The following is a 27,409-nucleotide window of genomic DNA, read 5'->3' on the forward strand; positions in this document are numbered from 1 at the left end:
ACTCTGGATTGCCCCCATCACCACTTTTTTTTACTACCACTGTTGCAGGGTTTAAAGAGACCAACCTCTTATTGAGAAGTAGAGTTTCATCAGAAGGTAGATAAACCAGTACTAGTAGTATGACTGACCACGTAGTCTTCGCTCTTAGGAGATGTAGCCAGTAGTATAGAGCACAAGTCACTCACAATGGAAATTGGGTAAAGGATTTTCCATACAGTTTACACTGAGAGGAAAACAAAACACATATTTATAACTTTGCACGAAGGCAACTTCTGCAATGAGCTGGCAACCACTGAAATTCCTGCAATGATCTACTGAGTGTGAGGAGCAAGGAATGAGATGCGGACACAGGGCTCATAGTGTTGGCTATAAACATTTATTCAGAATGAAAGGGAGTATCGAAATGCCTAGCTATCCATAACCTTGGAGGTATTACCCTACCTCAACCAAAACCAAATGGTCTCTCCTGTGTCAAGATGTCCAAAGCAAAATCTGCTGTCTCCAAAATCCTACCCTAGCCTTAAATCTCTACAAGTAACTCTAATGTTATGAGGATAAAGTCTTTGGGCACAAAAGTTCAAGATAAAATGAAAAGTGTAACTCCAACACAAAGGTTCACAATTCCAGTGGATGGTTCCCTTCCCCAGGTTTCTCTTCACCAGCACAATGAATCAATTACACAACCAATGTTCTTCATAGCCCAAGAGGATAACTCCCTTCTCTTGGCATCACAGTTCACTCCTGGAGAGCTGTCTCCCTTCCCCATTTTAAAACACTTAGAAACTCCTAAGGGTAGGAGTCTTCCTTGAGGGGGGTTCTCTGGTCAGCAATACAACATAGTTTGTTTTGCCTGGAGTACTCCCTTGTTAGGACGTTCTCATGTGGGTTCTTTACGCATTTGCAAACATGACTTTGCCTGGTGTGCTTTCCTGCCAGGGTGTTCTTCATATGTTTCACTTTACACACTTGCAAACTTGACTTTGCCTTGCATTCACCTTGTTGTATATTTCTCGCATTCACTTTGTTATTATTCCGAAGACATTGTGTCTCAAATTCCCTTTCATTCACTTCACTTGCTTGCATCTGTCCTTGAGAATGTTTCTGAAGAGCCTCGGTGTCCCAGTTTCCTTTCTCGGGACTCAGCGGCTTTCCTTGGCGTTCTCCAACTCTTCCGCGATAAACTCATTGCAGCGTTCCAGGAACCTGCTTTCCTTTCACAAGATTTTTGGCTTGGCACAGCTGCTCCTATATCCCTTGCAGCTCCCACCTTGCTGTGGAGCTCTTCTCCGTGTTTGGGCGGCTTCGGAACTGCAGCTCGACATCTACAGCCGTCAGGGAGACTTCCCTCTTCTTCCTGGCGCGGCTCTCAGACAGCAAACAAGGTTCTGCATTCTTCTTTCCTTCACCGTCCCCATGAGCTGGCTGGCTCCACGATCTGCTTGTTGGCTCGATCTTCCCTTGGTCCACACTGTGAGGATGAAGCTTTCCCAGGCAACGCCTTCACTCTCCATGCTGGTTGGTATTTTTAAATATTCTGGCACCTATCACGGGTGTATAAACACTAGCGCGCATAATGTGCTTCTCTGTTCAGTCTCCTCGTCCCAATATTTCTATGCATATGGGATCGATAGGCAGTTATTGGTAGCTTACTCATGGAGTATTGAAAAATGTCAGTAGGCCTTGTGGGCTGTAGAAAAGGTTTACCACAGTATGCCATTAAGGCATGGGGAATGGAGGCACCGTCCCTATAAGGGAAAGGTGATACCATGTCTCGTCCGATGATGTCAGCCTCCCCCATGTGATCCTCCTTTGCATAGTCTCCCAAAGACTATGCAAAGGAGAAAGGGTAAGAATCCGGTTGCGGCTGCCGTACCATGGCTACATGAGAAGAGGTTATCCCCGGGAAAGCAGTGATGACATCATCGGATTCATAACATGAGGTTGCCCACTGGAGAGCTCGTCAGTCCACTGGGTGGTCCAGGGACACTTCCAAAGGCCCATGGTGGCTGGATCCTCGATAATGCATCATGACTGGTTGGTCCCACCAGTCCTAAGTATTGAAATATTGCTCAGGGCCTTCGCAGACCAGGTTGTCCAGCAGGGCTTCAACTGGCCTAACACAGGAGGGGATGCTAGGCCTCTTTGGGAGTCATCCACGGATCTTTAGTCGGCTGCTCTTCTACACAGGATACTTGGCTCCAACGCTGGTCTGAAGAAATGGCTCCAGGAGTCGTCCTCTTCGTCTAAATCCAATTCCAAGTCCACCAATGGTAAGGATATGCACCATTCAAACAGCCAGCAGTGGTCCATCGGGACTGCTGTGGGTTTCACACATGCCCCAGACTCAGACTCTCTGGGCCCAGACAATCCCACCCACTTTCTGCGCCAAGCACACACAAAGGCATCACTAGCCCGCGAAAAAAGAGACCTTATCGGGAAAGTTGATGCCTTTATATGAGATTTCCTGACCTGGCAAGGCAGGAACAAGGCCAAACAACAATATGGCCAAGCGCCAAGCTCGTGGCGTGGCCATTTTAGGGCACTAGACACTTTCACTTGCCTTATGCGGTAAACACGAATGTGCACAAACTATGCAAACATTGTAAAAATATAATTTCTCTCACCAGCTAAAATTTACTAAAACTCCCAAATGTAAAAGACTAGGGTGATAAAAAAAAAGTATCCCTACTGCACTGCTTTGTAAAATGCTGTGTACACTGTTAAAAAGTTACTTAAAAGGTAAAAAGACAGAAGGGAAATATAGTTTACCAGTACTGGTAGTCTGAAGGACTGGTCAGTTGCCCATAACAAAATGAGTTGAAGGCTTAACTTCCCTGACCATAGTCGGGACCGGTTCAAAAGCAAAATATTTGGGCCTGCAAAGAATATAGAGGGAAAGTTGCTATCTTTCCTAACATTTATGAAGAATAAGGAATGGTGATAGGACAAAGGGTAAAGATAGAGGAAAAAGCAAGAAAAAAGCAGCGCCATAAAGCAAGATAAAACAAGCGAGCTATGGAAAAGATGGGGTAGATGGAGAGAAAGCAAAAGAGGAAACCAGAAAATGATGGGAAAAGGTGATGCATTGGTAAGATAAGGGAACTGTTTGAGGGGAGAGGAGAAACGGTAGAAAATGATAGACAGCAGGAGTAAAGGGGAAAACGAATCACTAGATGAACACAGAACTAGTGAGAGGGTGAACTAGTGAGAAAAGAGAAGTGAATAATAGCGTAGCAGACAAAGAGAAGCAGTGAGGGGTCAAAGAAATGTATAAGCACAGAATGGGAAGAAGGAGAGCATCTGAAGGGATGAGACAGCAGAGAGAGAAAATGATAGAGACCAAGTGAAGGGACGCAGAATAGGGAGAGAGCGAGGGATGAAGGCAAAGAAGAGGAAGCCGGAAGGAGAGAGACTGGCAAAATGGCTTGATAAACAGATGGGGACTGTATGGGTGGGAGGAGGAGAGAGAAAGCGAGCGAGGCATAGTAAAAGAGAGAGGGAGGGGAGTGACGAAAATGTAACACTTAACAGCGCTTTATAAAATGTACCTTCTCATAGACTGTCTCTGGGGGAGTGTGAGGAAGTCCGCCCTCCAAAATGCTAGATTCACTACTGCCTGTCTGACACCCCATGGAAGGAGTATATTTACTCTGTTACAAATGATAACTATAAATAAAGTTAATATTCTAAAATAGTGTATTCTCATGGATCACAGGAGAAGCAGGAACCACTCAGGACCATGCGAGTACAAACAGAATGTTCTTTATTAATTACAGGTATAGGTGGTAGACCGGAGAGCAGGGAATGTGCATCCATCCAGTGTAAGCTCCTGTCCTGAAGATCCCTACCAGCAGTCACTCCCAGAAGCTACAAACCCCTGGGTTCTATGTTCCATAGGGCATTCCATAAGGGTTGCGCGGCATGCAGGATACTACAAATGGGCCTGCACTTCAAAAAAAGCGCAAAAAAAAAAAACACTGTTCGTTCACGCTTCGGACATCTGGGACACTTTGGATTACAATATAGCAGAGGCAACACACAAAAGGTGCTAATAATCATACACTGGCCTCCTGGCAATTTAAGAAATGTGTTGCACATACCGCATGAAAATAAACATTGTGCCACACAATTTTTTTTTTTTATTCCTCAAAATATAAAATTTCATGCCGCAATATCCTGGAGGGTCTGATAAACAAATGAAAAGGCAAGGAACAAAAACACAACCCTGCTTGAGACCCTTCATTTTTTGTATAGCTTGAGTGAAAGAATCATTTGAATGAAGTGCAACTTGATTCAATGCGTGAAATAGACTTATCAGTTTCAAAATCCTAATAGTAAGACCCTGAGCATATGGCTTGTGCCACAATTCATTTCTAATGACAATATCAAATGCAGTAGTGAGGTCTAAAAAGGCGACACATAATCATTTATGCCTTGAACGGCTTCTATTTAATGGTATACAGCAAAACACTGCTGATGGTTGTAATCATAGATCTTCTAAACCCAGTTTAATGATTAGGTCCCATCTTTTTTTATTTTTTCTTGGAACCAACTTTCAATTCTCTAAAGGTAAAGAACGCAAGACCTTTTTTGGTGCATCTGGAAGAGCAAATAGGTCAGTAAGTGGATGGATCTGTTCAATTCCCCTTTTTAAAGATGTGACCAATGTCTATGTAGTAGCTAGCCGAGTGCAATATTGTTAACTAGCACATATAAAACTGAACCACGCAATTCTGGAACTGCCTTAAAAACTATATTAGATAGGCTTTTGAATCCTGATGCTCTAGAACAATTTAATTTAAGACAACACTGTAAATATCAAGTTCAGTAAAAAGACCTCAGATTTTCTCCAAAGATGCTGGGGAGAATTTTCAGTTTAGTGTTAAATTCCTCCCACCTTAGAGACCCCCAGCTCTTTTGCTGAACTTTGAGACTTTGTACTTTTAATTCTCTGTTTTCTGTGTTTCTTTTGGTTGTGGAGTCTGACAGACTCCATAGGCATCATCTTTTACATTTTGTCACACAGCACCTTCAGAGCAGTGGCGCAGGGAAGTCTCTTAGATTTCCCAAAGGTTTGAATATACCTCCTCTTGGTTCAACTACTGTTTCCAAGAGCAGTGAAGTGAAATTGACTTTACTTACATTTGTAACTTTCTAGACCCAGCACACACTATCTTACAATAGGGTTCTGGAGGGGTAACTTAGTATCCCCTTTGTCTAGCTTCTCATGTAACCATTTTATGTTACCCTTTCCTCGATGAATGGCTGGTGGCAGTTGTTTACTTTTTACTACCGTTGTGTGTTTTTACTGCAGGCTGCATTCGCAACCACGGTAAAGCACCCATGGGTGTCATTTTTGTCAAAATGGCCCTGGTCGTCTTCTTTTTTTGCCATTTCTTTGTGGAAAGGTCCTGCTTGAGATTTACTCGGCGCGCCAAACCAGGTTTGGTCCCTTTGTTAGTTTTGTCTTTGGCGGGATTCACGAGTGGAGCCCGCTTCTGGCTCCAGCGTGTCTGGCGCGGGCAGGAACTGAGGGAGGTGCCCGAAACTCCCTGTGCCCCTGTCTCCTAGGAGGCAGGAATGCACTCTTGGGTGATTGGCCGGCTGGCTGTCCGGCCCGGACATCCACCCTGCTGGGTGACCGACATCTAGGCTGGAATGAATGGGAGAAACCTGCATAAAAGGCAAAGCTTTTTGGCTTAGAAGGCAGAGACGACCACTGGACGAAGGAATCCGAACAAGAACTTGGAAGAGATGCCTGCTGGAACTCCTGGACGGTTGGTTTGCCGGTGACGACGTGTTGCTGTGCTGAAGCTCCGAATTCGTCTCTACTGGAGAAGCCCTGCAAGGACGGCTTCTCCCCTTGAGTTGGTGGGACTCAAGATTGTCGTTTGCGAGCGGTGACCGCCCCATTGCAGTGCAGGAGTCCCCAGAAGTCCTCCCTTTTGTCCCCAAGACTGAGGCCCAGGAACAGTGAGATCTGCAGAGTTGCACAGGAACAAGTCATCTGCTGCACTTTTTCTTCAATACAAAGGTACTGTAAAGTCTGAGAGAACTTGTAGAGTTGCTTGCATCTTCTACTGCTCACAAGTCTAATCATCTTGTGGCCCTATATTTGATTCTTCTTTTCTTCAAATACTTATAAAACATTATGCAAAGACGTTTCTACTTACCTACCAGAAGTGCTTCATCCTATATAAGATTTTTGCCTATTGACTTTGGCTTAGCTTTTTTCACTGAATGACTCTTATTGGAGGATCTGAAAGTATTTGCCTGCTTAAGAATATTTGTGGTCTCTTGTTCTAATAATAATCTTTGCCTTTTACCAACTTTAAGAGTATTCTAAATGCCAACAGTAAGATATTAATGTCCCAAGCACTCTAGCTATTGAAGTCACCTGAGGGTGTACGTTGTCGGTGGGCCACCACAAAAGAGTCTTTACTGATTTAGAAACTAAGTGTATACAGTATTGCAGTGTATTTGTGTGTTACTTTTATATTGCTCCCTTCTGAAGAAGGCTTATTCTACCTGACTGCTAAATAAATTAACTGTTTACTCAAGAAACCTTGTGTGTAAGAGTTTATTTGAATACTTGTCACTGTGATCTGTGTAACTCCCCTACAGCTCACATTGACCCCTGTTGAGATAAGCCTGGCTACTTGACCACACTACCAACCTGTGTAGTACAGACTTATGCCAATAGACCTCTGCTTTGCATACTATGTAACCCTGTAACCTAAGCCTTGCATATCCTGTACTGTTGCGCCCTGATACCTTCGGGTCTGGCGCTCATTATAAATGAATTAACAAACAAAGGTTGGATTACTTTTGCCGGGACGTCTGGGTTGTTGTAGTGCACCCAAAAGGTACTACATACATTCTTACCTAACAATTAACATATACAATTTCTTCTTTCCTTTTGTATTTCAGGCAAAGGACAAGGACCGGTGGATGAATTACTTCTCGCAGTTTTGCAGTAAGACTAGCAATGAGGAAGAGGAGATTGTTCACAAACTACTGGGGGACAAGTTTAAAGTAAGGATCTGCTAAGTCCCAGAAAGTATGTTTCATGTTATTCTGCATTGTTGTACTTGATGTTTCTTGTTTAGCTATTTGCTACACAACCTGGAGAAATGGACGTCAGTTACTTAAACCATACTGGATTATAGGTCAACAGGGCATGATTGCAATACACCAGCATCATGCCTCCTAACCCAAAAAGGTTTCTATCAAGTGTTCTGTTCGGTTTACTGCTTTCCTTTTCCCACAATAGAAACTGGGTCATACCCCTACCCCACCCAAGTTGCTTTTGGCATCCTCTTTCTCCATAATGTTTCTTCTTACCTGTACTTTGATTACTTGAATACAAATGTAGTATTCTTTTATCCACCAAAGGCAAGGCATGTTTTTAATTATTTAATAATTCAGTTTCAGAACGGTGAATCATAAGGAGGAGATGTGGTTTCATGGATTCATCATTCCAGAGAAAGGACATACCGTATATTAGGAACTACTTTTGGTTACTTTGACAGTGTGCATAAGAGAAGCAGGTGGCACCAGTATGGATTTTTAGTGTCACATTTGCATTTACTGCGAATGGCAACTAAACTTGGCTTGTGCCCTAAAATGACCGTTCCACAAAATTATTTGTTTGTTCTTTGGCCATATTTCTGCCTTCTTTTTGCCTTCCAGGGTCAGGAAATCCTCTGGAAAGCTGCTGATTTCGCAGGCTAGTGATGCCTTTGTGTGTGGCCAGGAAGGGGTTGGGACTGACTAGTCACACTCCACATCTGTGGTGCCAGAAAGTCTAGGTGTGGGGTACATTTGAAATCACTAGTTGTCCCTGATTGGACGTCTACTGGCTGTTTGAATGGTGCAGGTCCTTACCATTGGTTGGCTTGGACTTGCTTCATGCTCAAGTTTTGGATAGGAAGGGGACCACTGCAACCATTATGGCAGATCATCATTAGAGCCAAGAATCCCTTGGAAGAAGCACGGACTGCTGAAGATCTGAAGTCTCCTGCAGTGCTCAGCATCCCTTCCTGTGCCTGGCCCGATAAATCCCTGTGCGACTACCAGAGACCCTGAGCCGTGGTTAAGACCTTGAACTAGTTGGACCCACTAGTCTCAATGCCTTCAGATGTGTCCCTGGACTGCCCGGTGGACTGACCAGCTCTCTTGGGCTACGTTTCAGCGTTAAAGTCCGGAACTTCGGTGGTGGCCAGCTTGTGCCACAAGTCGCCCCAGCACGTATTTTAGCCTACCTGCATCAAGGGATCCTGTCCAGAAGCAGCTTCTGTGACCGCGACTTGAAGGACGAGGATGCCAGACATCACAGGTTGGAGGATCTCCACACACAGGGGAAGTGTCCTGAGGAGGTCTGCCTCAGTGTTTCTTGCACCTTCGCCAGAGTGTGTATCTTCATATTGCACCGACCAGGAGAATCCTCAAACCTGCAGCTCGTGGGCGTCATTCACCAGAACTAACGGGGGAAGATTGGGCCTCTGCAATCCCCAGACGATCCACAAGACCTGGGAAAATAGGAGTCGGGGTGGGGAGTAACTTTAAGTTAAAGCAGTGTATCTTTCCCCCGCACCCCCTCCCTACATAGCATACCCTTGGGAACACGTCCCTTTTATCTCCTGCATTCTATTCGACTTCACTCACCTTTTGGTCGTCGAACCTGGGTAGAGTTACCTGAAATATAAGAAAACGTTTACTGACCTTTAGTAAAATTGTTGAAGAACTTGAAGAACTTGAGCAACTATCACCAACACAAATTAATTTTTACCTGCCGAAACTCCCTTCAGAGAAGAAACATTGCGGCTCCTGTGACTTTATGGCACAAATCCTTATTCTTATAAGGGCTTGGACTGCTTAGGTTGGGGATTAACTTGTGACCTGGCTCCATCTTTTATTGCATTTAATCTACGTGCATGCTGGCTAAGTGACATTTAATGGATCTATGATGAATGGATTTGTAACATATAGTATCATAATGCAAACTGTTGGATTCATTTTTCAGTGTGTACAGAAGGCCTGTAACACAAAACGGTATGTTTTATACTTGATGTGTAAATTGAATTAGTGTGTGCCATATTGTGTGGACTCATTGAGGGCCCACAACCACTGTAAGGGTGCAAAAGTATGAGACTGATACAGAGGTGGCATATTTGTTGTTAAAGGCTTTTCTTAAATAAAGGAAAACCCTCACTTTCTCTATATTTAAGAGGGATTTTCCTGCCTCAACTAAATACTAAGGAGTCTGTCAGAATCTCAGAGAAAATAAATAAAGAGTCCACCATCCTGTGTCAGAAACCTATTTCCTTTCCTTACACTTAAAAACGAACTAAAGAATTGGTGTCTCCTCTAGGTCCAGAAGAATGACAGTCTTCCGGACAGCAGCTTGTGGTTCCAATAACACTGGGGATTGTTCCCAGAGGTAATGGCTCACAATCCTTTTCCGTGGTGCAAACAAAGTTGCAAGCAAAAAATCTCAGAGGACTACATGTTCTTGGTTCAACTCAAAGTTCCATGTTCCAAAACATTAGCATTCCTTATTGACCATTGTTGGGGGAGTTTTCCTAAAGTCCACTTGGGGTAAGACTTTTTTATTTTTTTTTATTTTTTATTTTAATTAACACACCAAACATAGCAACATAGAGGACATGTACTTTCAAGTCTACTGCAATATAGTCATACATCCAACATTGCAGTCCTCCCCCCTCCCCTTTAACTCGAGACCCTATTCCCATGCCGCCCGCCCCAGATATCTCATTTTGCTCTCACGTCTCCTGTGCAGTGTCCTCATTGGGTCCCACCTTGGGGGTGCCTGCTAGTGTGGCCACCAGTTGTCTCCATTCTATCAAGGGTCCCACTTCTTCCTCACCACCCCTGCTGATTGCTTCATACGATACTGTCGTCTCTGCATCCACCCATTTTAGGAGGTCTGCCCACCACGCTCTATCCTGGGGCGCTGGGCGGCCTTCCAACACATTGCGATTCTTCGTTTGGCCAGGATGTAGGCCAGGTCCTTAATTTTGCTAGCGTGCTTTAGGTTACGCGCTCTGGCGAACACCCCCAACAAACGAGCCCATACTGATTCCACCTCCAATGCAATCCCTTTCTCTGCCAGGCGTAGCCTGATCTCTGTCCAGAATCTGCCCACCTCCGGGCAAGCCCAGAACATATGTATCAGCCCTGCTTCCACCTCCCTGCACCGTGGGCACTTTTGCATCGCTGGGGTCCCGAACTTGGCAATCCTACCGAGGGGTCATATATGCCATATGGGTGACATATAGCTGTATCTTCTGAAGCCTTGTGTTGCGAGACACCTTCTTGTGGTACCTCTGGACTCTGTCCCATTGTCCATCTAGTAGGGGTTCTCCCGCCTCCTCCTCCCAATCCCGTCTCAGTTGCACCATCTCCTTACCCACCCTGGAGATCAGTAACTCGTATATGTGGGACACTTCATGCCCACCCTCCGAAATATCATACATTGTCTCGATGGCCGTATCTGGTTGTTCGGATAGGACCTGCGCAGGCCATCAGTCCAACACCCATTTGATGACTCTAGTATGGGTAATGTGTTGGCCTACGTGCACCCTGGGATCTGCCATCAGCCTACTGAAGTCTAATGCCTCACCCTCTTGCCATACATCCCCAAGGGTCACAAGTCCAGTTGGTTGCCAGTCAATTCGTCGAAAAAAATTGGTCGACCAGACAAATGGTCGAATCAAATTGGTCGAAAACCATTTCGTCGAAATTTTTTTTTTTCTATTTTAACCCTTTTTTTTTTTTTTGGGGGGGGGGTCCCCCCAACCCCCTTTTTTTCTCTAAAAACCCATTTTTTAACAAAACGAAAACCCAAAAAATAAATATATAAATAAAAAAAAAAATTCGCCGAAATGGTTTTCGACCAAATTGCGTCGACCAAATTGCAGTCGACCAGTTTTTTTTCGACGAGTTGACTGGACACCGTCCAGTTGATTCCCAAAATTTACAGATCACTGTTGTCAGTTGTGGGTCCTCCCTGCATACCGCTACCAACGGCACCTGCGGGGAGTATGGGGTTGGGATTCCCACCAGCTGCCATGTTTTATTCCAGATGTCCCAGACCAGAGTTAGGAGCCTTGCCTTCCCCTGCACCACGGTTTTAGGCAACCACACCACCTCCCTCAAGACGAGAAGTAAGGGGCAGAGTCCTTGTACAGAAGCCTGGTCTCGGCGGACTCTTCCTCGGACAGCCACCTGGTCACATACTGAAGCTGTCCTACTAGATAGTATAGCTCAAAGTTTGGTAAGTTTATGCCCCTCTTGTCACTCGGGTTTTGTATCTTCCATAAGGCCACCCTATTTATGGTATTGTGCCAGATGATGCCCCTACATATACTGTGGAGTTTCCCGAAAAACCGTCTAGGGAGCATGTATGGAATATTCACAGAAAAATGCAGCAGTCTCGGCAAAACCACCATCTTAAGCAGAGCTGTCATACCCATCATGGCCAGGGGGAGTCTACACCAGAACCCCATGATGTTCTTAATGCCTACCACTGCCCGCTCTGTGTTATGTTTGTTTTTGTCCTCAACCAAGTGGTATATATCGATGCCCAGATATCTAAAAGTCCTGGCATGCCAGGGAATCGGCAAGACCGGCAAGTGCTTCTCTGGGACCCTTCTGTATCTCCCCAGGGGGAACATGCTTGATTTCCTGGGATTCACCGCTATGCCCGAGAGGGTGGTATAACGTTCCATCACCTCCAGGACAAATTGCAAGTTTTCCTCTGGGAAGTGCAGGTATAACAGGATGTCGTCCGCATACAGCGAAGTGAGGTGCGTCCCTCCCTTTTTGGGGATGCCAATCTCTCCATGCTGTTGTCTGAGGCAGAGTGCCAGCGGCTCCAGGGCAACGATGTACAGCATGGGTGACCAGGGGCAGCCCTGTCTCGTGCCTCTGCTGAGCTGCCATTTGTCTGAGATCATGGCGCCAGTTTTAACCCTGGCGATTGGGGAGCTATAAATCATTCTAAGCCACCTCAAGTACCGTGGCCCCATGCCATATTCCCTCAGCGCCGCCAGCAGCCACGGCCGCATCACCAAATAGAACACCTTAATGGAGTCCAACGAGACTACCGCCATTTTGCCCGGGTCTTTTTCTGTTTGTTCAATTATGTGGTGGAGTCTCCTGTGATTGTCTGTTATATTCCTGCCTGGTACGTACCCTGTTTGGTCAGTATGGACCGATTTCCCTATGACGTGTTTAAGCCTGTTTGCTAACGCGGCAGTAAGGATCTTACTATCCTGGTTGAGCATGGACAAGGGTCTGTAGGATCCGCAGTCCGAGCTTGGTTTGCCCGGTTTCAAGAGCGGGATTATTACTGCCTACCTAAGGGACTCCGGCAGCCTCCCCTGTTCATACGCCTCGTTCAACATGGCGCGCAGCGGGGGGGAGCACCTCCTGCTTGTATGTCTTGTAAAATTCACTCGGGATCCCATCTGACCCCCCCTTACACATGGGTAGGTGCTGTAGCACCATCTCAAGTTCTTCAAGGGTAATTGGGGCGTCTAGATCCTCCCACTCCTGGTCACTAAGCTTGGGCAGTCCTATGTCCTCCAGGGTTTCCAGAGTCTCTTGCCCCGTCTCCTCCCCCATGTCCTCATATAAGCGCCTGTAGAATCGAAGAAATCCCTCATTGACCCAGGTCTGGCCGTCTTCGTCCATCATCTCCCTGATCACTGGGCGCAGCGTTTCGTTCTTGTATAGCCACGCCAGCAGCCTGCCCGGTTTATCTCCCCCCGCATGTTGCCTCCCAATGTACTTTTTATAATTTAACTTGCAGAGCCTGTCCCAGTGCCTACTGCTAGCCTGCTGTAGGGCCACTCTCGCCGTATCTTCTTGTGAAGTGCCCCCTGTCGGTATTATTTCTTCAAGCTCCCTCTCTGTCTCCTGTAGCTCCCGCTCTATGCCCCCTTCGAGCCCTCTCGACTAAGATATGGCCGCACCCCGTACTACCACTTTGAACGCCTCCCATAGGGTACCCTCTGACTGCACACTGTCGGTGTTAATGTCAAAATATTCGGTAATGGCCTCTCTTAGGTCCTCTCGGAATCCCGAGTCCTGCAAGAGCTCAGCTCTGAGTTTCCACATCGGGATTCTCGCCCTGGGGGGCCGATGCCTCCACTCCACCAAGGGGGAGTGGTCCAAAAGCACTCTGGCCTTATACTCCGAGCCTACCATTTCCCCGGCTATTCCCGAGGACACATATATGTAGTCCAGTCTGGTATATAAGTTGTTGGGGGGTGGGGGGCGAATAGTGCAAGTGCTGCCTGTCCCTCGGGTGCAGCAGCCTCAATATGTCGTCTAAATCAAAATCCTGTAGGAGGGCCGTTAGTGCCTTTGCCGCAGGGGTGGGTCTCTCAAGTTTCTTGTCAGACCTATCCATCCTGGGGTCTAATGTGCAATTGAAATCACCCCCCCCCAGATGGTAGCGCTACCCACTAGGGGGCTAATTATATCGTATAGGGCCCTATAATAGGCCGCTGCATCCTGATTGGGAGCATATGTATTCACGATGCTGACCTCCCTATTCTCCAACATCCCCCGCACCACTAGCATTCCCCCATCTGGGTCTGGCGTGGATTGAAGCAGCTGGAATGGTACATGAGGTGCTACCCACGTGACCACCCCCCTTGCGTATGCTGAATATGTAGCTCCTGTGGTGGTTCCCCTCCACTTTCTCTTGACCAACTCTAATTTATCCCTGGTATGGTGGGTCTCCTGTAATAATGCTATGTCGATTTTCAGCCTCCTCGGGTACATCATTACCTTATTCCTTTTCAGATAGCTGTTGAAACCTCTTACATCCGGAGACTATCCATAGCTCTAGGTCTGTGAAGTGTGTACCGCCTCCCCCCTCCCCGAGTCTCCATACCTGTCCAGGCCGGCATGGAATTGGGCTTGTTCCCCACCCTCCCCCAACATGGACTCTCCAACTAGCACGCCCCCCTCCCCCCGCTCAACTATTCCCCACTGCACACTTCCCCCTTCCCTCCCGCCCCCCAACCACACCCAAACTAATGCCCGGCTCCATCCCTGGATCTCGGGCTCACCCGCGTTTGGTCCCACCTCGAAAATGCTGAGATCGGGAACCCGACCGGGTGTAACCAATATTTGGTGACCTAACTAATGTCCTAACTGTTGGGGTTAAGAGTGCTTCCTACTTGTCTCCTGTTCGTTGCCATGGTACATTGTGCATCTTCAATAAAATTTGTCGCTCCTGAGAATTAACACATCTCCACACATTATTATAATCAAGTCCCAGACTCACCATATGTACAGCACCTCGGTCCCGTGGTCAGGCCTCACTGTCAGTCTCGTCTTTCTGTCGGCCTTCCGCTCCTTCTGGGCAATTGTGACCAGCCAACCATTCCATTGCATCCTCCGGACTATCAAAAAACAAAGCTCTCGCGTTGTGGAACACTTTCAGCTTATCTGGGTACATCAGCATGTATCGCTTCCCTGCCACTCACAATCTCCTCTTCACTGTCCCATACATAGTTCAACCTCCGCCTCTGCACTTGAAGTGTATAATCAGGATAAGCCGAGATTGTCGCGGAAGCGCTCTGTATGGTGCCCCCCCTTTCTGAAGTATTCCAGTATCTTCTCCCTGTCCCGATAGTTCAGAATCTTGGCGATAATTTGGGGGGCCAGGGGGGGGGGGGGCCAGGTCGGGATAGGTGGGGGGGTGGGTCGGGTTAGGGGGGGGCGCTTACCTTGCGTAAAGGTCCCAGCTCCTATCTCTTGCAACATGTTTTCAACATAGTCTGTTGGATTATGGCCTTCTTTCCCCTCCGGAAGGCCCACTATGCGCACGTTGTTCCTTCGAGCGTGCCCTTCGGCCTCCTCTACTCTGTTCTCTAGGTTGATCACCTGCTGCTTCAGGCTATGGATCTCCGAGACGTGAGAGGTCCGGGCAGTCGTGTTTATGGTCACTACTTTCTCCAGCTCATCTGTGCGTTCTGCCATTTTCTGCACATCCGGTCTAAGCAAGTTGACCTCCTCTTGCACTGCACCAATTTTGAGCTCCACTGCTGCCTTAAGTTCGGCAGTGGCTGCCTCCAGCTTGCCTTCCCACGTTGCCTTAAGGTCTTCAATTTATTACAGGATCTGCCGGTCAGCGCGTGTAGGAGTGGTGTCAACCGGTGGAATCTTGTCCTTAGGTCTCGCCCCCTCTATCTGTTGCGGGGTCTTAGTAAATTCTTCCATTGTGGGCTGCTTTGCTTTGGATTTGGGAAGTTTGGATGCCGTCCTGCCGTCTGACATTTCCCCAATTTTAGGCGAGGCCTACTGACCCCTAGCCACGGTGCCGTAGATGGAAAGGCCCGCAATCTCACCAGTCAGCCGGCGTGCTAAACGTATGTTGGGCGCCCGCCGTTGGCCCCTGCTACCCTTCAGTCCCAGGTGGATGCTACCGCCTTATGTGCACCGCTTTCGGGCCCTCTCGGGTGTATCCTGCGTCTGCTGCATCAAGTCCACAGGGCGTTGATGCGCTGCCACATCTGTGGAGTGCACGTGCGCTCCCGATGCCACTGGCGGCCTGTATCGGCCACCAAGGCGACCTCTCCACTGGGTTCTGCAGCAGCACTGCTCTGGCTCTTCACGGTGTCGTCTGGGCCGTTGTACCGGCCGATCAGGGACGCTAGCCCTCAAGGTGCGCAGCGAGCCTTCCTCCTCAGTCCTTCCGTTCCTTTGTTCGACGAGCCCGCGCAGCCGCCATCTTCGATTCCGAGCGGCGTCGTCCACCGCCAGCACAATTTCCGCAGTAGCTGCTCAAATACTTGATGAATTTTGAGCAGAGTGCCATCATCCGGTGCAGCTAGCGTTCCCACCGACTCTGGTCTATCTTTGGTAGTGAATATTCAAGATTAAGGTGCCATGCACCCAAGGATCATTCCGGATCGGCAGGAGATGGTCAGAAGCGCGTCTTACGCCATGGCCACCTACTTTGGGGTAAGACTCCATTAAACTATCCCTTGGCATACAGACCCCCAACTCTTATTATAAACTTGTACTACTCCAGGAACCTTGGTAGAGGCAGAGCAGTTGGGCTTATAATAGGAGGAAGATGTGAGCTGTAGGTAAGTACATTGAAGCCAGTTAGTACAGTAGTCCAAAGAAACACTTATACCAATAAAGTTATATCAAAATATAACATTTATTATATTTACACAAGGAAGGTAAAAATATACTTCGTTCAAATAACCAATACACTTAAGAATACTTATGAACACCTTTTTAAAAAATGCTTCAGTGGTAGTTGCTTGCAGTACAGAGTTTGATACTAATGAGAGTTCCACTGTATTATCGGTACGACCGAGGCACTCTCGTTAAGACAAAGATAGACCATAATTGTATTTAGTTAGCGAAACCATAAAATATAAAGTATTTTAGGAAGCAAAAGGGTTGGGTAGTCATACAGTAGCAGAGCATAATGTTCTAGAGGCGTTTTCTAGGCAAACTAAAGCTTTCAAGTCCGAAACCTAACTATGTTCAAAAGTCAGTTTGGAGAGGGCTCAAAATCTTACGTTCCTGAGGATACTTTCAGTCGCTTGGAAAAGATACTTGAAGAGTTAACACAACTTTGTATACCCTGTTAAAGAACTCAAGAGACACACGCCGGCAGCTTGGGTCAGAGGTAAGAGTGGACACCAATTCACACACTCGACTCTCTGGAGCGGTTACAAGGTAAGCAATACCTTCACCCCACTGTACCTTAGGTTAGTAGAAATGCTTGTAGCTGGATTCGCCTCTGTGCAGCAGCGACGCATGGAGTGACGGACCTGGTCTCCTAATTCCTCGGTCTGGTGACAAAAGGAAGGACTGTGAATGGGATGTCCCAGCAGCAGTCTCAAGTAAGGACCCTTGGCACAGATTTCTTTGTCTTCTCATCAGTCTGCGGTTTTGGCGCCTTTTTCTCAGCACCAACAAAGGACAGTATTTGCCCAGTCAATCTTCTTGTATTCCTGGAGTCCTGCACTCTGGTGAAGGGAATTGGATGAGTTGGATTGTGTCTGAAGTCCACCTGGAGCGCAGCAAAGACTTGGACAGTTTCACTCTCTCAAAGACGTTGGACTGCTAATGGGTTGGATGCTCCTGGTGTTCGCGGCCTGTTGCTCTGCAAAGGCACAGCTCCTTGGGAGATGGCTCAAATTGCAGTTTGTCTAAGGTCTGGTTGGTCTCACCAGCCAAAGGGAAGGAGTCATCCTCTTCGGAGCTCCTCTGTCGTGTAGAAACTGGGGTCAGGACAGCATTGGTGGCGTGACAGTGATGCAAAGGGTCTGCAGGCATCTATGGTTGTCTTCTTCTTCGGTTACTTCATTTTCCAGTGGTCGACTTTCCTTTCACCTCAGGAACCTAACCTTTTATTCAGTTTCAGCACACTCCTCTGCAATCTCTCTCCGCAGTTTACAGAAAGGGGAAGGTGACTGTCCAATCAGGACAGCCAGACCCCCAGTGGGCACTGCTTACATTCAGTCACTCGGGTAGAAGAAGGGTAGGGGACTGGAAAATCTCCTTCCCCACTATACATACATACATACATACATACTCACTCACTCACTCCTTCCCTCCCTCCCTCCCTCAGCTTTTCCCAACACCAAGGGGAATGACGCTCTTTCCCTGTCCTTTCTCAGGCTTCTCGGCTGACATTATATCAGACCTGGCTCACTATCCTGCCAGGTACTGCTATTGTCCATATAACAGTTACACGTTTTTTTTCTGATGGGAGGGGAGGTGGTGAAATTATTTGTTCAAAGTCTCTTTCCCAGGCTCACCTCTGTCCTGTTCTCTAGGGTACTTCCACCCTTCTTTAGTCTGTCCGCAACAGCGAGCCCTGGTAAGTCCCTACCTTCCAGGGAACCTCTCTTCATGCTTTGGCCGGTCCCGGGACTCGGTCTCTTCTGTCCCACGCTCTCTGCATGGTCCGCTCCAATTACGGTGACTCCTCCTCGCTGGCCTGCTGTTAGGCAAGATTGTATGCAGTACCCTGTGGGAGACTGCACCAGCCTTGTCCACTTGGCAATAGTTAACCCAACCTTTGCTGTAAGCATGTACTACACAAGTTCGTAGAGTGACTGAGCAGACAGGCTCATTTCAAGAAGGGTCAATGTGAGCTGTAGGGTTGCAACATAGTTTCACAGTGACAAGTATCCAAATAAAAACTTGCACTCAAGGTTTCTTGATTGAACAATTAATTAATTTAACTGTCAGTTGTATAAGCCTTCTTCAGAAGAGCGCAATATATGTAGTACTTAAAATGCACTTCAAAACGCACACAGTTTCTCTAAAACAGATGATGCCCTTTGGGTATGGCACACAGACACTTCCTACACCCTCAGGTGACTTAAATAGCGAGGACATTGCGGACTTTGATTTATCACTGGTACATTTAGAGCAATACAGAGTCTGGTGCAAAGGTTAGGTAGAGGAATAAAACAGGTTAACAATCCATAAACAGGTAAGTACTTTTTGAAACCTTCCAATGTTCTGCAAATTAACCCTTTCCTGGGGAAAAGATAAAGCACAGAGTCAGAGGTAAGGCCAGTCACTCGGGGAGCCAGGGCAGACAATGTTAATTGCACAATGTCTAGGGGAGCTGAAGATCTTCTTTGCAGGTAGGTAAAAGGTCTTGCACAATGTTTTTCTGAACTATTTGAGGAAAATGGAACACCTGTAGGGCCACAAGCTGGGAGGCTTGTGAGGGGCAAAGCTATAGCAACTCTGCAAGGTAACAAAGACATGTCTCAACTTGGAGCATGCAAGGCTACACAACAAGAGGTAAGTTCTCCTAGACTTTACAGTACCTCTGGTTAGAAGAAATGGTTCCAGCTGGCTTGTGTTCAAACAGCTCTGCAGATCTTGTTGTTCCTGAGCCTCAGTTGTGTGGACAAGAGGGAGGACGTCTGGAGACTCCTGCTCTGTAATGGGAAGGTCAGTGGCAGCAATGGGCAAACTTCAATTCAGCTGTTCGTCAGTGTTTCAGCTCCTCGCGTCTGACTGCGAATAGCAACACAGCGGTTCTCGGATACCACTTCAGACTTCTCCAGCATGGGGTCTGGCATGGATTCACATGCTCATGAATATTCCCCGTCGTCAGGCTGGGAATCCTCGGTAAAGAAAAAATCAGTATCAGTTTCGTTTCTGATCTGACTTTCGTAGTAATAACCAATCACTGGTCTCTGCGTCATACTGACCACAGCCAATGACTGCCCTCTACCTAAGCACCGCCTCTGGCAGCCATCTTCAGATTTTTACCGCGCGTTCTTGTGTTGTGATCCTCGTGCTATTGCTCTCGAGCGTTAGTGCTATTTTTTCACGTTTTTTTTCTCAAAAACTTCGTTTTTTCGGTCAAAAGAGCCTCAAGCTCCACCGACTCTCCATCCGATCAACGGGGACCCGTGTCGGATTCGTCTGCGCCCCTCAAGGGTGAAGATTTCGTCGAGCTACGCTTTTGGAGGACTCCAGAAGCTTCTCAGGCCCGGACATGGCCCAGGAGAAGGGAAGCTCGACGCCCGGAAAGCTGTTCAGGATCTGCCCTCGATGCCAGCTGCAGAACGTCTTTAAGGAGGACGAACACTCCTTTTGTCTCTACTGCTTACATGAGGACAAGACGCACGTGGAGAAGGACTGTGCGTTTTGCGGCAATATGTCGGAGCGGACCATGAAGGACCGCCATCAACGTCTCGCCAACTGGCTGGAAGGGATGAGCCCGTCAGGCGAGAAGAAGAGGAAGAAATCCGAGCGGTCTTCTAAGACCTTTGAGGACGCCCCGGCGACGGGGGTCCAACACAAGGCCAAGCACCGCGAGTCCGCTGGCACCGGGAGCGCCGAACGGTCGGGCTCTACGGGCGCCAGGCAGGGCGCACCCTCCCCGGCACCATCAGCCACGAGCCAACGTTCTGGGTCGGGTAAGAGGAAAGGCGAGCACCCGGCGAAGCTCCTGGTGAGGCCCCGGTCGAGCTCGAAGGCCCCATCGGAGGGGGAGCGAGGCAGTGTCCCCCCCCCCCTCAAGGATAAGGCGGTGAGCGCACCTAAGGTGGTGAAGGCCTTAATCCATCCGGCCAAGCCCTCTATCGATACTGTCGCGGCGGCCCTGGCTCAGCCTGTGGAGGCTACACCAGTGGTGGCGACCTCGGGGCTCAGAGTCTCCCTGCCACCTCGGAGGGAGTCCTCTTTTGTGCCCATCGATAGGACCCCCGTGAAATCCCCGGCGGGTAAGAAAAAGGGGGGGCAGGGCGTCGTCGTAGATTCGGCCTCAACCTCGGAGGAAGAGCTGATCGAGGTCTTAAGCCACGGCCTTGGCGTGGAAGAAGACCGGCCCGTCGGGATGGATCCCGACGCAGGTGACGACGACATCGTCGAGGGTGCCGACGGTGCCCCTGATCGCCCGTCGGGTTCCCCTCTGCCAGCGCCGCAAGACAGCTCGGCGGCCATTTTGTTGGCTATACAGTCCTTATGCTCAGAGATAAGGACGAGACTACCGTTGCCGACGGAGGAACCTCTCCCGTCGGGGGATCCTGAACCGGGACCTTCTGGTGTTCCCCCGCCCAAGAAAAGGATTCACCCTCCACCTCCTTTTCAGCCGTCGCGCCCCGTCCAGCCCTCCTCCCCGTCCACCCGAGGGGATGATACGGGGACTGACACGGCAGCGACGGGTACGGACGACGAGGTATACAACGAGGATCTACCGTCGTCACCTCCCACCAGGGCTTCTCCGCCCGACGAGATTGGATCGTTCCACTCCATGATCGCCAGGGCATCCGAGCTTTTCCAACTCTGCCCTGAGGAGAAGAAAAAGGAAGGATTCCTTTATGAACGGCGCGAGGCCAAGAGGAAGACGGTCCTCGCGGTGCCTCTACTGGACGACATTTGGGATGAGGGCCTCGCCCTCCTCAAGAACCCTTCCACGACGCCAGCTAGAAGAGACCGGTACGAGAAGAAGTACCGGGTCCCGGACGCGGCCCCCTTGTGCCTCCGGGCGCAGCCTACCCCGGACTCCGTCGTCTCCGCGGCGGCCAGGAAGAAAGCGGGGGGGGGGGGTGCGGCCTCCACATCGACTTCCCCACCGGACGGCGAGGGAAAGAAATTGGACGCTATGGGACGCAGGGTCATCTCGTCTGCAGCGACGACGATTAAAGCGGCCAACGCCTTGGCTATCGTGGCCCGCTACGACAGGGAGCTATGGTACAAACTGGCTCCCCTGCTGGACTTCCTACCGGACGACAAGAGGGCGGATGCCCTGGAGATCCTACAGGAAGGTGGGGTGGCGTCGGACCACGCCATCACTATTGCGACGGACATCGCCGACACCGGGTTCCGCCAGTTGGGCAACGGCGTGTGCCTTAGGCGGCGTGGATGGCTCAAGGCTACGGACTTCCGTCAAGACGTACAGACCAGAGTCCTGGACATGCCGTTCGATGGGAACAACCTGTTTGGGAAAACAGTGGACGATTCCCTTCAGGCCATTAAAGCGGACACTGAGACGGCCCGGGCCCTTGGGGTTCTGCAGCAACGACGGACGCCCTTTCGGAGCAGCGGAGGCAAGGGCGCCTCCAAAGTTTCCGGTGGCGGTTTCTCCACCTACCGTCAAGCGGCCCGCTCGTCGTCTCGGGAGGCCTACAGAGGACGAGGCAAGTCTGGCGGACCCCGCTGTCGTCGCCAAGGAGGTCAAGGCGGAAAAGCCTCGTCGAAACAGGATTGAACCGGCCGTGGGGTCGGGCCCCCACCGAAGCACCCCGGTGGGAGGCCAGCTGGCGAGCTTCGTCAGCGTGTGGGAGTCCATCTCCACCGACCGTTGGGTGCTGGACGCTTTAGCCCGGGGCCACGCGCTCGAGTTTCAAAGAAGGTGCCCGCGCGTCCCCCCGTGGCCAGGAAAGAGCTTCACGTCCCTCAGCTTCTCCTGGAGGTAAAGGCGATGCTCAGGAAGGGCGCCATCAAACTCGTCCCAAAGAGGCTTCGGGGCTCCGGAGTTTACTCGAGATACTTCCTCGTGAAGAAGAAGACGGGAGGATGGCGCCCCATCCTAGACCTGCGACGTCTGAACAAGTTCATCAAGGCGCAGAAGTTCCGGATGGTCACCCTCCAGCACGTCCTGGGGCAGCTGGAGGAAGGAGACTTCCTGTCGTCGTTGGATTTGGAGGATGCCTACTTCCATATTCCCATCCTAAAGGGGCACCGAAAATTCCTCAGGTTTGTGGTCCAAGGGCGTCCCTACCAGTTCAAAGCCCTCCCCTTCGGACTACGTTCGGCACCCAGGGTATTCACCAAGTGCCTTGCACCGGTGGCGGCGCAGCTGTGCCGCGAGGGGATCCACGTCTACCCCTACCTGGACGACTAGCTCATCCGAGCCAAGACCAGGGAGCTCGCCGTGGAGCACACGGCAAGGACCGTCCAACTTCTCACGGACCTGGGATTCTCCGTGAACTACGCCAAGTCCCACCTGGTACCCGCGCAAAACGCACTGTTTCTGGGAGCGAAGCTCGACACAGTGTCCCTTCTGGCCTCCCCGTCGGAGGAAAGGACCAGGTCCATCCTGGGCAAGGTACAGCGGATGTTGGTTTCCGACGCGGCCAAGGTGAGGTCCATCAAGTCCCTCCTCGGAATGATGTCTTCTTGCATCTACCTCATTCCCATGTGCAGGCTCCGGATGCGCCCGTTGCAGGAGTTCCTGGACGCGCACTGGATCCAAACGACGGGCGGCTTCGAGGAGAGGATCACACTCGACGAGAGTTTCCGCCGAGCGGTCCGGTGGTGGGGCAACCGCGCGCATCTGACGGCGGGCATGGACTTCCAGACCCCAGACCACCAGGAGACAGTGACCACGGATGCCTCCCTGGAAGGGTGGGGAGCGCACACCGAAAACCTGCACGCGAGAGGCCTTTGGCTCCCGACGGAGAAGTCCCTCCATATCAACGTCCTGGAGCTCCGTGCAGTGTTCTGGGCCCTCAGGTCCTTCCTTCCGTCCCTCAAGGGCAAGGTGGTGAGGATCTTCACCGACAACACCACCACCATGTTTTACATCAGGAAACAGGGCGGAACCAGGTCCCCAGCGCTGTCCAAGGAGGCGCAGGACCTGTGGCATTGGGCCGTCGCCCAAAGGATGTTTCTGGTGCCGTTTCATCTGGCAGGGATAAAAAACACCATCGCCGACTCACTCAGCAGGGAGCTGCGCTCAGGGAACTACGGCAGGATCTAGTGGATCGCCTCTTCCGACGGTGGGGCACACCCCAGATCGACCTGTTCGCGACGGCGACGAACTCCAAGTGCCGGAGGTTCGCCAGCAGGTTTCCCCAGGCGAGGAGCATGGGCGATGCTTTCTCGTTCCCCTGGGAGGGCCTGTTCCTCTACGCGTTCCCTCCTTTGCCACTGCTAATCCGGCTCGTCAACCAGCTCAAGAGGTCATGGTGCAGGATGATCCTCGTCGCACCTGCGTGGCCGAGGCAGATATGGTTCCCGGACCTTCTGGACTTGTCAGCGTCCCCGCCAATCAAGCTGCCGGTGGACGCGGATCTACTCTCCAGGGAAGGAGGCGCCATCCTCCACCACGACCCGAAATCGCTGAACTTGCAGGCCTGGCTCCTGCAGCGCTAGAGTTTGGAGGATACGACATACCGGCCGACTGCAGAGAGGTTCTTGCAAAGGCCAGGGCGTCCTCGACTCTTAAATGCTACGGACACAAATGGAAGAGGTTCTCTGTCTGGTGCCACGCACAGAAGATTAACCCTCTACGGATTACGGCTCCCCAGGTACTGCCGTACCTGCTGACGCTGGCCAAAGCTGGACTGGCACACGCGTCCATCAAGATTCATCTTGCTGCGATCTCCCGATACACCAGAACCACGGGCCGGACGTCCTTGTGGTCTCATCGTCTGGTGAAAGAGTTCATGAAGGGACTGTTAAGATCGTTCCCGCCGGTGAAGGCTCCGGCCCCGGTGTGGGAGCTCAACATGGTGCTGACCAAGCTCATGGGACCTCCGTTCGAGCCTCTGCACTCGGCCCTGTTGAAGTTTCTGTCGTGGAAAACAGCGTTTCTTGTGGCCATCACCTCCGCACGACGGGTGGGAGAGATCCAGGCCCTTTCCTGCAAGGCCCCGTACTTGACTTTTCACGACACGAGGGTAGTGCTCAGGACGCACCCCTCCTTCATGCCCAAGGTACCGTCGGACTTCCATCTCAACGAACCCTTGGTGTTGCCTGTGTTCTTCCCGTCGCCTTCGTCTCCGGCTGAGAGGACTTTGCACTCGCTGGATGTGGCTAGAGCGCTGAAGTTCTACGTGGACCGCACGAAGTGTTTTCGGAAGACGTCACAACTCTTTGTGAACTTTGGACCTGTCAATCAGGGGAAGGCTCTCTCGAAGGCTTCCATTTCCAGATGGCTCTCCGGCTGTATCATGTACTGTCGGTTGGCAAACCGACCGCTGCCTGGCCGTCCGAGAGCCCATTCCACCAGAGCGATCGCAGCTACCACGGCGTTCCTTTCTGGTGTGCCCCTGCTGGACATACGCAGGGCTGCTACGTGGAGGTCGACGCACACCTTCACGAAATTCTACTGCATCGACCGGGATTCCAGGGAGGAGTCCAGGGTCGGCCAAGCAGTGCTGCGCAACCTGTTCGCCTGAGGTGAGCCTGGTGAGGAGGTAAAATGCTTAACGTTGAGTTTGATGTACTGCTTAATGTTGAGCCTTTGCCACCTCCCGTGGTTGTGCATGTGTGTACTGCTATGTATTCTTTATTCATGAGCATGTGAATCCATGCCAGACCCCATGCTGGAGAAGGAACAAGTTACTTACCTGTAACTGTTGTTCTCCAGCATGGGTCTGGCATGGATTCACATGCGAACCCTCCCGCCTACCCCTCTGCCACTTCACGTGCTTCCAAATCTGAAGATGGCTGCCAGAGGCGGTGCTTAGGTAGAGGGCAGTCATTGGCTGTGGTCAGTATGACGCAGAGACCAGTGATTGGTTACTACTACGAAAGTCAGATCAGAAACGAAACTGATACTGATTTTTTCTTTACCGAGGATTCCCAGCCTGACGACGGGGAATATTCATGAGCATGTGAATCCATGCCAGACCCATGCTGGAGAACAACAGTTACAGGTAAGTAACTTGTTCCTTTCCTCGCATCTGAGGTCCAGCACTCTGAGGTGGCTCAGGCTCGGTCAGTCCTGCTTCCGGGAAGTCCGGAGGATCTTCCTGGTGCTCGGGTCAGACTTAAAAGCAACACACACAATCTGGGGTTTCTCTCCCTGGCACCTTCGGTTCCAGCAGCAGCAGCAGTGGAGATGCAGCCAGCTCCGAGAGGATGTCAAGACGGGCTTACTTTGGAGTTAATTGGTCCCACCAACTCAAAGGGAGAAGTCATCCTTTCAAGGCTTCTCTAGTTGAGGTAAATTAGGAGCTTCAGCACAGCAGCAGGGCTTCACCGGGCAAACCAACGGTCCAGGAGTTGCAGCAGGCGTCTCTTCCAAATTCTTCTTTGGATTCCTTCATCCAGTGGTTGACTCTGTCTAAAAGACCTCACCTTTTATGCAGGTTTCTTCCATTCATTTGCAGCATAGCTGTCACTCCAAAGAGCAGGGTGGCAATCCTCCAAGGACAGCCAGCCAGCCAATCACCTTTGGGTGCATTCCTGTAACCAAGGGGATTAAGCACAGGGAGTTTCAGGCACTTCCCTCCCTGACGGACAGTCAGCCGGCCAGTCACCACAGAATGCCTTTGGGTCTCCTAGGAGACTAAGCACAGAGTGTGTTTCAGGCACCTCCTGTCTCCGCCAGACACCCTGGAGCCAGAGGCGGGCTTCACTTATGAATCCTGCCAAAGGCTAAGCGAACAAAGGGACCAACCCTGGTTTGGCACGCAGAGTAAATCTCAAGAAGAACCTTTCCACAAAGAAATGGCGTAAAAAGACGACCATCGCCATTTTGACAAAAATGGCACCCTTGAGTGCTTTACTGCAGCTGCAAATGCAGCCCGCGGTAAATTCACACCACAGTAGTTAAAAGTAAACCACTGTCACCAGCCATTCGAGGAAAGGGTAACATAAAAATGTTACATGAGAAGCTAGACAGAGGGGATACTAAGTAACCCATTGTAAAATGGTATGTGCTGGGTCTAGAAAGTTACAAATGTAAGTAAAGTCAATTTCACTTTAATGCTCTGGGAAACAGTAGTTTATCCAGGGAAGGTATTTAAACCACTGGGAAATCTGGAAGACTTCTCTGTGCCCTTTGTCAGGCTCCATAACCAAAAGAAACACAAAGTTCAGTAATCACATTAAAATACATGAGTGGGGGGGGGGGGTGGGGGGGGGTGTGTTGGCACACTCTTTCCAGGTAAAAAAATCAAGTCCTCAAAATCCAGCAAAGTTGTTTGGGGTCTCTAAGTTGGAGGGAATTAGCACATTTCTGAGAATTCTCCCTCACAATGATGCCTCCCCCGTACGAAGAAATCGGAGTTGTGTTCAGGTAAGAACCACTCAGATGGTCAGCTTGAGCTGAGATGCATCCTCCGAATCCCCCTTCGAGTGTCAATGCATCCACCAACAATGGATTACATCCAACCCCCGCCTCTATAACAACGGCAGGGATGGAGCCCTCCTCTGTGGTCCCCATTACCTTGTCTCCCCCTCGATCTCGCACACACATCATCCCTTGGTAGGGGGAGTCTAATGGGAGCTGGACGTAACGGAAGAGCCACCGTAAGTGCCATGCTATTACAGCGAGAAGAGAAGACGAGAGGTACGGTGAGGGGTTCGGGCAGCGCCTTCGTTTTTCCCCCATAATTGACAAATAAAGACAAAAGAAAAAAAAAACAGGAGGGCACTCGTATCTTCACCTACAGCCTCGCTGCCAAACAGCACTCTCCAGGCACCCCTTGGTGCCCGCCTGTGGCAAATATATCCAGTGGGGCGGGGCTAACACACTAGGTAGAGTTGGCATCCAAAGAAATTAATGCGGCTGGAGTAAAGGTAAAGTACACAAATCTGAAGTTAATATCCAGCTGTCTCCAAGTATAAGTCATAATCCAACAGGTCCATGGGATTCCTGATGCCTTATGGCGAGTATGAAGCGACATATGGATAAGGCTCCAGGACACGGTAGCAGTCTCCCCAGCCCAAACAGCACTCTCCGGGCACTCCTCTGTGAAAGTTATTGCTTCCTCTTTATTAATTCAAGCTGGAAGCGAAGGACGACCGGGCGATCCATGTCCTTTGTTTGTGCTGCTGAAAAGGAGCCAAAACCGCAGAGTGAACCAAGAAGTTGCTGTCATGCTACAGGTCCTCCCTCAAGACTGTTGCTGAAAGACACTGTCTGTTGTTCTGCCTTTCGTCACCAGACCAAGGAATCCAGAGG

The 27,409-nt window shown here is 50.0% G+C and overlaps 1 protein-coding gene across 1 annotated transcript in view; it reads left to right on the top strand.

Moving 5' to 3' along the window:
* SMYD5 (SMYD family member 5) overlaps positions 1 to 27,409 on the top strand; it is a 338,185-nt gene that overhangs the window by 107,638 nt on the left and 203,138 nt on the right. Inside the window, exon 6 of the mRNA XM_069632308.1 lies at positions 6,931 to 7,035. Within this exon, the coding sequence (XP_069488409.1) occupies positions 6,931 to 7,035 (105 nt within the window). The remainder of the gene's footprint in view (positions 1 to 6,930; positions 7,036 to 27,409) is intronic.

The sequence above is a fragment of the Ambystoma mexicanum genome, chromosome 6q (genome assembly GCF_040938575.1).
Source record: "Ambystoma mexicanum isolate Mex_15411 chromosome 6q, UKY_AmexF1_1, whole genome shotgun sequence".
Lineage (NCBI taxonomy): Eukaryota > Metazoa > Chordata > Amphibia > Caudata > Ambystomatidae > Ambystoma > Ambystoma mexicanum.